The sequence below is a fragment of the Electrona antarctica genome (genome assembly GCF_951216825.1).
Source record: "Electrona antarctica genome assembly, chromosome: 9".
Taxonomy (NCBI): domain Eukaryota; kingdom Metazoa; phylum Chordata; class Actinopteri; order Myctophiformes; family Myctophidae; genus Electrona; species Electrona antarctica.
The window spans coordinates 41,383,561-41,396,060 of record NC_136790.1 but is presented as its reverse complement, the minus strand read 5'-3'; the positions used below and the strand labels follow the sequence as shown (position 1 = coordinate 41,396,060).

The window sequence follows — 12,500 nt, the reverse complement described above, 5'->3', positions numbered from 1 at the left end:
GATTTAACTTTGACTACCAAATACAGTTCTGACACTTCATTTAAGTCCTATACGGTTTTTCCCTGAACAGAACTTAAAGCTTAACAGTTAACAAGTGCTTTGTCAATTAAGATAAAAAAAAAACCTCAGTGTCAATTTAACTCTATATGATTAATTATTCAGTGTACAAGTCTATGTGTATGGCAGTGGTCCCCAGGGGTCCTTGAGAGAGTTCCAGGGGGTCCCCAGCTAATTAATAGTTTGGAACCAAATGGACCATTATAGGTCTGTAACAAATTATGTTATGGGAGTGTACAAATGGAACCAAATGTTGTTCCATTTGTTGAGTGAGTTAAATTAACATTGATTTTACAATATAAATTGGGGGTCCCAGCGATAAAAATGCCATTCAATGGGGGTCCATAGACTAATGCATGTCAAACTGGGGGTCCTTGAAAATAAAATGGTTGAGAATCACAGCTAGAACCGTAATACAAATCTTCTCTTATGCCCCTGGCATCTTTTCAAATGGGGGTCTGCGGGCTAATAAATGTCAATTTAGGGGTCCTTGACATGAAAATGTTTGGGAACCACTGGTGTATGCGACTCGGTTGGGAGAAAGAAAGGAGACGATGTATTGTAGAACATTCGCTCAGAACAGAACAGCTGTTCAGAGAGCTGTAACAGCGTTAGCATGTAGCTAACATAGCATCACAATTGAAAGTTGCAACGTTGCCACTGCCAGGGGAAACAAATGCATCAGGATGATCTGGCTATAAATAATCGATTAAATCACGGCACCGGCGCGATGCAGAATCATACACGGCCACATTACGATGTCTTCATATAAAACTTTATAAGACGTCCAGCCCGACTGGTTTGCAATTGGAGGAGGTGTTTGACTGTTTGTGTTGTGGAAGCACTAGCACTGCTGGATTATGGGTAATGTAGTTGGCTCACAGAAAGATGACTACATCGATGTCAATCCCGCTCCTGCACGCTCCTGTTGATTTTCATTCCCGTCCCGTCACGATCACGGGATTAATACAAATATTAATCCCATCCCGCGGGAATCACGCGGGAATCCCGTGACCCGCGGGAGTCCCGACAAAATGTCAGTCTCTACTACACACCATGGGAGCTACCGGAGGCTAATGATGGATGCTAAAAAAGGCAAATAAAATACTATTAGTTCTGGGTTAAAGGTATATTCAGTGATTTCACTTAATTCAAATATCACTTATTTTTTCTTATTTTTTGGATAATCCTCCCTACTATAAAGTGTGCTGACCATATAAGGAGCTTCTCCCTGTCCCCAGTGAGCCCCTGCGGTCAAAAAACCCTAGTTTCAGTTTGGGCTTTGGGTGGCAAAACCGTCATCCAATCAGGATGAGAGGGGCCTTCCTCCAATCATGATCGAGTGGGGCGGGCCTTGGTGCACGTGCTGTTGGGCTGTTGTACTTCCCCCACTGTAGTGCGTGCATGTGCACATCTTGTTACCGGGTGGACCGGGTTTTTTTCCAAATCACCCAAATCACTGAATGCTCCTTACACAAACATTGACATTACACAAACCCGAGATCTCTCGTGTTGGCAAAGGAGGTTGCAAGCACGAGTCCTGAAAAAAATAAATTGCGGGATTGGCATAGATTCTGTAAATTCGGTTTACGTCTGTGTTGGGAGAAAAAAGCTGGTAGTAAAGTGAGTAAATAATAAATGAATACCCTGGCAGTTAACATACATTTATATACATAGTAGGCTATTTATAATACAGATGGTATGATGTGATTGTTGGTCATCTGTCTGTCTGTCTGTCTGTCTGTCTGTCTGTCTGTCTGTCTGTCTGTCTGTCTGTCTGTCTGTCTGTCTGTCTGTCTGTCTGTCTGTCTGTCTGTCTGTCTGTCTGTCTGTCTGTCTGTCTGTCTATCTCACATTCCATTGAAGCCCTGACAATCTTCCTATAGTATAGTATGGTTGAATAACCCCCCCCAAAAAACTTTATGCACATAAAAACTAAATAATAATGTTTGTGGAAGGAAGGTCTCAGGGGGGGAATAAACTGGAGGTTTAAAGAGCCGGCAGCCTTTTTTTATGAGGATTATAAAAAGTCAAAATGTGAGCTAAGCAAAAAGTGAGTGAGGAGAAGGCTAATTTAAGAGAGAAAATATGGACCTTTATGTACTGCACTTTAGAAACACTGTGCGCGTGTCTGTGTGTGTGTCCGCGTGTCCGTGTGTCTGTGTGTGTGTGTGTCCGTGTGTGTGTCCGTGTGTGTGTCCGTGTGTCCGTGTGTCTGTGTGTCCGTGTGTGTGTGTGTGTGTGTGTGTGTGTGTGTGTGTGTGTGTGTGTGTGCGCACGCACGCGCACATGTGCATGTGCGTGTGTCCTTAATGGAGTATTTCTTAAAAGGTTTGCTATTAGCCTGCAGTGACCCACACCCTCTACTACGCCCTGAGCCCACGCACGCACGCACGCACGCACGCACGCACGCACGCACGCACGCACGCACGCACGCACTCACGCACGCACGCAGACACACACACACACACACACACAGACTCACAGAAGGCGGTGAGGTCGGGGGTGGAGGTGGAGAAGGGGTCGTCCTTCCTCAGAGTTCCTCCCAGCTTGGAGGCGCTCTTCTGGGCCGCAGTGGAACACGATACCGGACCCATCTCCCTCTGCTGGGCCACGGTGGAACTGCACGCCGACTCCTTCTGCTTCTTGGCCAGCTTGCTGCATGCACGCACGCACGCACACCCACGCACGCACGCACACATGCGTACATACACACAGAGAGAGAGAGAGAGAGAGAGAGAGAGAGCATGTTGTCAGCAAGGTGTTTTATGGATGGTTCGACTGGCAGGAGTGCAGATGTAAATTTACATTTTTATATCATAATATATCAGCCGTTCATCTGTGTATGACACACATTCACTTAACGCACGCACGCACGCACGCACGCACGCACGCACGCACGCACGCACGCACGCACGCACGCACGCACGCACGCACGCACATGCACATGCACAGTGGGTTGTTATGCACTGTTTAGTAAAGAACTCAAGAGGATAATTTTATTTTGAATTTCTGCCAATAACGATTTTTCCCAAACCTATATATTTATATTTTATAGAACACGTTTATGCCATTATCACAATAGTACAATATACAAAATCACAGACGATATCCAGTATAATATCATGATATGGATATAATATTGATACTAGGGATGTGCCGATCGCATTTTTGTTTTTGCTGCCGATCCAATTCCGATCATTTGAAAATGACGTGATCGGCCCCAATTTCAGATCACGTGATCGGAAGGGGACGACCTATAACCATAACTAAAGAATGCATTGTCGCTTTGACAATATTTTTCATAATAATAACCTCCGTCGGCCTCCGTTTTAGCTACACCGCTGGCAGTGGCTGGATTAGGATTATCCATGGATTTACTAAAATTAGTTAATGTCATTGCTGTTTATTTATTTTTTTTAAACTGCAAATAAAGTATTCTATCCATTCTATCCATCTTCAATCCCATAGATCAAGACATCGCCTGGACACCGAAATAAAATATGAATTAATTAATTAATTAATTAATTCATTCATTCATTCATTCATTCATTCATTCATTCATTCATTCATTCATCCATCCATCCATCCATCCATCCATTTATAGGAGGCGCCACAAACGGCAACAGTTGTCATTCCTGGGTATGCTGTCTGTCTGTCTGTCTGTCTGTCTGTCTGTCTGTCTGTCTGTCTGTCTGTCTGTCTGTCTGTCTGTCTGTCTGTCTGTCTGTCTGTCTGTCTGTCTGTCTGTCTGTCTGTCTGTCTGTCTGTCTGCCAGTCTGTCTGTCTGTCTGCCAGTCTGTCTGTCTGTCTGTCTGTCTGTCTGTCTGTCTGTCTGTCTGTCTGTCTGTCTGTCTGTCTGTCTGTCTGTCTGTCTGTCTGTCTGCCTGCCTGCCTGTCTGTCTGCCTGCCTGCCCGTCTGTGTTAGCTGTTTACTTTGTCTTCTTTTCTAACTTCCAGTTGTCACGACAACAAACAAACACAGCAGAGCGATAAAGAAACATGTCCGTCTGGTGTTTTGAGACGTTTGTTTCCAGTTCTTTCAGTAAAATGTTGTGCTTCAAGTCTCAGCGGGAAGACAGATGGTCACAATATCATGAAATAAAGCCTTTTGGAAAACAACGCATACTGATGGATGTAGCCCAGTTGACGCAAGACAATTCACCCTAGCGTTTAAACAAAAAACATTACTAAATTGTGTATTTTTTTGTGCTCCAGTGGGAAAATGACAGAATTTCCATGACAGAAAGAAAAACAACTAAATGTGATTGGTTTTTCACATTTTTCACAAGTCTGGACCACACTTTCATACAACGAGCCTTAATTACGTGATTCAGATTCAGAAAACTGTATTGATTCTGAAAAGACAAACTGATTTTCACCTCATGCAGTGAATACATGATTAGATATATTATGATGACTAGGATTAGATTGACTAGGACAGGATATTCAGAAAACAAAAGAAAGGTGCATTAAACATGCACGCACGCACACACACGCACACACAATTTCACCCAGTAACTACCCAATCCTTGCAGAGTGCGTGCTTCGCTCAACTCACTGAGTTCCACAGGGAATTCAACCCTCAACCCTGTTACCATGGTACGATGATTCGGACTTCAAACTCCTACATACCGGTACTTACATCTCTGACCGGTGTAGGGCAAGGGGCCAGTGAGGCGCTCCAACGTTGAAGCTCTGGGCCCTAGTGGTAAGAGGAAGGACTGCAGGCGGACCCGTGCACGGACACGTAGGACCATCACTCCCTACGTCACCCCGGACCTCAAATTTGAGGTCCGGAGGAGGTACTTCCGGCAGTCTTCCGGGTGCTTCAAAACGCCACTGAGCAACTTCATCGAAATGAATAGCTTGGGGGCGGGGCTAGTGCTCCAGTTCGGTCTCTATCCTTTATATACTCTATGGTGTAGGGTCTGTCCCCTCTTTCTGTCCCTCTACACCAGGGGTGCCCACACTTTCTTGACTTGAGAGCTACTTTCAACCAGAGCCATCTAGAAGAGTTGCAATGTTGAGGGGGCAGAAACCGAGCGCTCGAGCGCTGTTCATGCAGCCTGAACTGAGACAAGCCGGAGTTGGCTCTCGTTGTTTTCAACGAGAGCGGCGCAAATAAGAGCTATTTGAAGCATGTTTGCAACATGCCAACTGCTTTAATGTATTGTACAGTAACAACTAAAGTCTCTTTGATGTTTATGTTGTACGATTACTACAAAACAAATCTAAAATAAAGATTAAAGGGATTTAAGATAAAATAAAGGGATTTAAGATCATTAAAGATGGGCTGTTGCCTGAGTCCAATGCATTTCTGCCTACTTCCGGTCCAGGACTAGTCCCAGTTGGTTGTCCCCATTCTCAATAGAAGTCTATGTAGGAGTGCCGCCATTGGACTGGCCCCATGAAGTGAATATAGTCTATATCTAAGGCTCTGCTTTCAACATAACCAGCTCAACAAGATCTACCCACCAATAAAAATATTATCCCATTGCTGAAAATAGTGGCGCTGGCGTTATACGCTCTTGGAATGGGAAATAGAGCGGTGTAAATGGAATTCGGTTGGGGTTTTATTGTATGTAACTTTTAGGATGCTACTGACGTTTGTGGGCAACACTATTGAAAACTAAGTATTGCATTGTGTGTTTGAGCTGACTGTCTTTTTTTTATGTCAATCAATCTAGTCACCTTAATAAGGGCCTTTCTCGGCCCCACCCTTCTCCCATTGTTTATATTGTGTTTAGTTTCCAAGATGGCCGCATCACCAGGAGGGGGTGGGGCGGAGGTGGTCGACATATGCCCTTACTGGGCTGCATTCATAAATTCAAGACACCTGTCTTGCGTTTGTCTTGTATCTGTGTTTAATGGCCGCTCCAATGCATTTCCAATGGAAGCCCATATGGTTTGACCACACATTTTATTTGATGGGGCGAGGGGGGGCATAACAATCCACCAAAGCTGTGTTCAGACACAAGTCAGGTGTCAGACACAAGGCAAGTGTCTTGAATGCAGCCCTGTAAGGGCATATGTCGACCCCGCCCGCTCACCTCCGCCCCACCCCCTCCTGGTGCTGCGGCCATCTTGGAAACTAAACACAATATAAACAATGGGAGAGAGGTGGGGCCGAGAAAGGCCCTTATTCAAGTGGAAGATGCCAAAATAGTTTTTAATTATTATGTGTTTATATATTTAAATGTGGTCTACTGCACAGCCTTTGTGATCTACTAGTAGATGGTGATCTACCTTTTAGGCATCCCTGCTCTACATGTACTGTACCGTCCAATAAACTACACACTGCATAGGCTTACATCAGGGGTTCTCAAAGTGAGGTCCGGGGACCCCACGGGTCCTTATAAGGGTTCCATGAGGTCCTCAGCAAAATGAGTTAATATAGCATCAACTATTAGTGTAATTTGCATTTTTTTGTATCTTGAAAAAACAGCTTGGTAACATTTTTGGAATAAGTACGACACAAATCTCTTTGGCACAAACATTGTTTTTTCAGATGGGAGTCTGTGGCCAATTACATGCTTGACAGGAAACTGTGATGCACGATTTTTGTCAAATGCTTCCTTCACTTTTGTACAAATTAATACTGTCAATAATAGACAATAACAAGACAGTATAGGAGACAGGACAGCTGAGAGGGAGACAGCGTAGGAGAGACAGACAGTAGGACAGCTGAGAGGGAGACAGTAGGACAGCTGAGAGACAGACAGTGCAGGAGAGACAGACAGACAGTAGGACAGCTGAGAGGGAGACAGTAGGACAGCTGAGAGACAGACAGTGCAGGAGAGACAGACAGACAGACAGTAGGACAGCTGAGAGGGAGACAATGCAGGAGAGACAGACAGACAGTAGGACAGCTGAGAGGGAGACAGTGCAGGAGAGACAGATAGACAGTAGCACAGCTGAGAGGGAGACAATGCAGGAGAGACAGACAGACAGTAGGACAGCTGAGAGACAGACAGTGCAGGAGAGACAGACAGACAGACAGACAGACAGTAGGAAAGCTGAGAGACAGACAGACAGTAGGACAGCTGAGAGGGAGACAGTAGGACAGCTGAGAGGGAGACAGTAGGACAGCTGAGAGACAGACAGTGCAGGAGAGACAGACAGACAGACAGTAGGAAAGCTGAGAGACAGACAGTGCAGGAGAGACAGACAGACGGTAGGACAGCTGAGAGGGAGACAGTGCAGGAGAGACAGACAGACGGTAGGACAGCTGAGAGGGAGACAGTGCAGGAGAGACAGACAGACAGTAGGACAGCTGAGAGGGAGACAGTGCAGGAGAGACAGACAGATGGATCTGGAAGTGAGATATATACTCTGGAGAAATCCCCCACACAGATTGAATTTATCTGATGCCCAGTCACGACTGTGTGTGTGTGTGTGTGTGTGTGTGTGTGTGTGTGTGTGTGTGTGTGTGTGTGTGTGTGTGTGTGTGTGTGTGCGTGCGTGCGTGCGTGCGTGCGTGCGTGCGTGCGTGCGTGCGTGCGTGCGTGCGTGCGTGCGTGCGTGCGTGCGTGCGTGCGTGCGCAGTCTCGACCACTGCAGTGAGGACAGCATAATAACAGTGTAAGTGAACGCCTCCATACGTTTCATAAGATGGACAGAAAGGTTTTGTCTGGAAAGTAACAGCATTCACTTTCCAAACGGTTCACTTTGCTAAGTTCAAAATGTAGTGTAGACGTAGACACACATCTACGGATTTCTGTGTGCTATATACACCCACACAGCGGTGAAGAGACATCTCAAACTGAATCAATAAAAAAACCCAAAAATATGTTAAAGATGTTTTTGGCGCTCATTTTGGCTAGGTTTTGTCCAAAGCGTGTTTTTTTTTTAAATTTAAAAATAAACCTAAACCCATGGAGTTAGATGGTTTCTTTGTCGGCCCTGTTCTTGTGTGTCTGATGTGTTTTTGGTTGTCTCGTAGATTGTTATTATTATTTATTATGCTGCTGTAACGCCTCAACTTCCCTTCAGGGATAATAAAGTATATCTCATCTCATCAACATGACAATCTAATTCATGTCCCAATTAAAACACTTCTTAATTATTCACTGCAAGAACAACTTCTATTAAAAAAAGTAGTTCCTGGCTATACCAGGAAGAAAATCTTCCTCCTGACAGAGAAACTAGTGCCTGTTTATTCAGCCAGTCTGTGTTAGACATACACTTTTCCCCCAAACAAAACGCATCGAGAAACTAAACTTAACGGGTAGCTCAATCTCGGTAACTGAGACATCCCTTAAATTGTTAGCCTAGCTACTTAGCCTCACAGCCGAGAATCCAATACAGGTGGTTTGCAAGCGATGGGGAGTGCTTGTTTTCTTTTTTTTCTTTTTTACAAGCCTTGCCTGAAGCCCCAGTCACTTACACGGGCGGTGCTTCGAAGGTTGGGGCTTGTAAGTAAAACAAGCGCTTCCCTCGATCAGCTACAGATATGCTGGATCACCGTAGAGACAAATAATGTACCTTTTATTCATACAAGCTGATCTAAGGAGTATAGCTTATAGTGTATTTTATAGTGTAGTCTACTAAACAAAAACCAGCCAGTCAGAATCAAGGATTTTGGACTATCCGTTTCAGAATGGTCAATTCATCATGACATCAGGAGCAGTAACAGACTTTTATAATTAACTATGACTAATACAACTTAAAGTACCTAATAAATAAATAAAATAATGATAGTATGTTAATAAAAACAATATGGTACTGTACATTATGCATCGCTGTTGTCGAGGAAGGCACAGCATGTTGTCAGGAGGTAATTGCAAACACACAGATCAGATGTATACATGTGAGTATAAGACAAGCAGGAGGGTGATTCCTGCTGGGTGTTTATAGATTGTAAATCTACTTACAGGTAATATGAGTAGGAATAAGCATGTCTTCTGACAGCGTGGTGAGATGAGGTGAAGGCAGGAGAGACAAAAACATACCAGGTTAGTACGAGATTCCACTGTCACCTGAATAGATTACAATGTAATCTGCATAGAGTGCTATGCCATCGGCATAGAGTGCTATGTCGTCTGCATAGAGTGCTATGCCATCGGCATAGAGTGCTATGCCATCGGCATAGAGTGCTATGTCGTCTGCATAGAGTGCTATGTCGTCTGCATAGAGTGCTATGTCGTCTGCATAGAGTGCTATGCCATCTGCATAGTGTTGTTAATTACATATCCCGTTGCGTGTTTGTGTGTGATAATATAATAGCATTATAGGAAGGCGAGAGAGAGAGAGAGAGAGAGAAAGAGGGGGGGGGGGGGGGGGGGGTGGGTAGATGAAGGAATGGATTCATGTCAAAGTGTCACACCATTCTGGGGGGGGGGGGGGGGACACCATCCTGCTATTCAGAGACAAGGACATGCGGCAGGGAGTGCCGTTGGGAAAATACAAAAGATGCAAAAAAAAAAGAAATCTGGGAGAATAATCAGAGATAAATTATGATTTAAAAATCCAGTTAACATTGAAGTGGACGGAGGGGAACCATTTCACTGCCGGACCATTCCCTGTTTATTTATCGCCTATAGGAACCGAGAGCTAACCAAACGCTTGTGAATATGGCGATCTTACATTCAATAAAAACCTAACAAAACTACTGTAGTTCTTGGCAGTCTGGGTCATTTGGCCAAAACTCATCTATCTCGTTATTCGCAGTTAATAGTCAAGCTCCCTTCCAGCACCCCCATTAAAATCGCCTGGAGCCGCTGCTGTCCCCGGTTCAAATCTGATTTATTTGGGGGTGGTGCATTTATCCAAAGCGCTTTACATAGATTGTGCATTGCATTGACCCATCCACACACACATTCACACACCTTTACATAGATTGTGCATTACATTCACACATTCACACACCGATGCCGGGGGAAACCAGCCTGCCCATCGGTAGCAATCAGGGGGTTCGGTGTCTTGCTCAAGGACACTTCGACGCTAACTCTGGGGGAGCCCACAGGGATCGAACTGGGAACTTCACGGTTCCCACCCGGCTGCTCTACCGGCCACTCTACCGCTGACCCACTGTCCGTCCGTCCGTCCCCCGTCCCCCCCTATATGAAATATGATTTATTTGGGGGGGTCAACTGTTTCAAAGAACCGTTTGAGAAGCATTATTTGACTGTTTGCGAGGGTGAGCGATCTGCCAGCTGGACCTGACAGCTCATTCTTCGTCTCCTTGGTGAGACGTCCTTCGTCTTCGTGTTTCAAAATGACATCAAGCTCTTCCTTCATCTATATTTTATTATATTTCTCATACGTATCGATCCTTGTAACTTATTTTGGAGACTTAAAACGGAAATCAATCCCATGGCCCTTAAAAATAACCCCAAGGTCAAACAGTTTGCTTTCCGAGTGCCCGTGTGGAACACAGTGTGTGTTTGTGTATTTGTCTGTTTGCGTGTGTGCGTGCATGCGTGCGTGCGTACGTGTTGGCAAACCCTGCCATGCACACTTCCTCTAGTAAGAAACACACACACACGTGCACACACACACACGCACGCACGCATGCACGCACGCACGCACCTCTGAGGTTGTATAGGTTTCGTTCCAAGTAGAAAGTCAAGAAGGACGACAGGAAGATCAATATGTATGTTCCTGTTTAAAGAACTGCACACTCACTGGATTCTATAACACCTGTCTGTCTGTCTGTCTGTCTGTCTGTCTGTCTGTCTGTCTGTCTGTCTGTCTGTCTGTCTGTCTGTCTGTCTGTCTGCCTGCCTGCCTGCCTGCCTGCCTGCCTGCCTGCCTGCCTGCCTGCCTGCCTGCCTGCCTGCCTGCCTGCCTGCCTGCCTGCCTGCCTGCCTGCCTGCCTGCCTGCCTGCCTGCCTGCCTGCCTGCCTGCCTGCCTGCCTGCCTGCCTGCCTGCCTGCCTGCCTGCCTGCCTGCCTGCCTGCCTGCCTGCCTGCCTGCCTGCCTGCCTGCCTGCCTGCCTGCCTGCCTGCCTGCCTGCCTGCCTGCCTGCCTGCCTGCCTGCCTGCCTGCCTGCCTGCCTGCCTGCCTGCCTGCCTGCCTGCCTGCCTGCCTGCCTGCCTGCCTGCCTGCCTGCCTGCCTGCCTGCCTGCCTGCCTGCCTGCCTGCCTGCCTGCCTGCCTGCCTGCCTGCCTGCCTGCCTGCCTGCCTGCCTGCCTGCCTGCCTGCCTGCCTGCCTGCCTGCCTGCCTGCCTGCCTGCCTGCCTGCCTGCCTGCCTGCCTGCCTGCCTGCCTGCCTGCCTGCCTGCCTGCCTGCCTGCCTGCCTGCCTGCCTGCCTGCCTGCCTGCCTGCCTGCCTGCCTGCCTGCCTGCCTGCCTGCCTGCCTGCCTGCCTGCCTGCCTGCCTGCCTGCCTGCCTGCCTGCCTGCCTGCCTGCCTGCCTGCCTGCCTGCCTGCCTGCCTGTCAGCAGAAAGCAGTACTATGAATTACTGCCTGTATCTGTGACAAACATTACACATCTGACCTTCACACAGAAAACGGGCAGAAACCTAATATTCATGTCTTTTCATAAATCAACACTCTACACTTGATCGATTGTACTACGGCGTCACACACACACACACACACACACACACACACACACACACACACACACACACACACACACACACACACACACACACACACACACACACACATCAAAAGTATCAGTCAATGTTTTTAAGTAAAATCTTTGCTTCTGGTAGGTCCCTGGAACAACATATTTTCAAATGGGGGTCAATGGCCAAATACATATAGTTTCTGGGGTCCTTGACATGAAATATTGAGCACCACTGATATAAAAACATTATATTACAGAAAACTGTCACGATTTAGAAGACATTTAATTTCGATGTCAGGTCTAAATGCGTTATACAAAGTGAGTGTAAAACATTCAAAAACAACTGTCATTTGTTTCAAAGGTGTATCCGAAGCGTACCTTTCCTAAAGCAGCCTCCTGATATTATGTGATAATTAGGTGATGGACAATATCAGGATATCGAATATATATATGACAATAAAAATTCAATATCGGAAAACCCTATTCCTAAGTTTATACGCAGCTATAATTATGATGGTTTTGTAAGCCAGTTCCTTTCAGAGTTGCATTGTAACACAGCTCTGTTTACACATGTCTTCATTCCCCATTTAATTGTACAAATGTACATACATTGTTTTGTTTTGATATTTGTGTTCCACTTTTTTTTTGTATGTTTTCTCATGCCGAAAAAGCAGAGAGAGAGAGAGAGAGAGAGAGAGAGAGGAAAAGAGGTAAGCATGAGAGATAAATATTTGAATAAGTTAAGCTGACGATGCAAGTTTCTAATCGCACGCACGCACGCACGCACGCACGCACGCACGCACGCACGCACGCACGCACGCACGCACGCACGCACGCACGCACGCACGCACGCACACACACACACACACACACACACACACACACACACACACACACACACACACACACACACACACACAC

The 12,500-nt window shown here is 46.2% G+C and overlaps 1 protein-coding gene across 1 annotated transcript in view; it reads right to left on the bottom strand.

The window, feature by feature from the left end:
- Positions 1-12,500, bottom strand: part of ptprt (protein tyrosine phosphatase receptor type T) — a 154,550-nt gene that overhangs the window by 40,075 nt on the left and 101,975 nt on the right. The window contains exon 19 of the mRNA XM_079511341.1: positions 2,543-2,715. Coding sequence (XP_079367467.1) covers positions 2,543-2,715 — 173 coding nt within the window. The remainder of the gene's footprint in view (positions 1-2,542; positions 2,716-12,500) is intronic.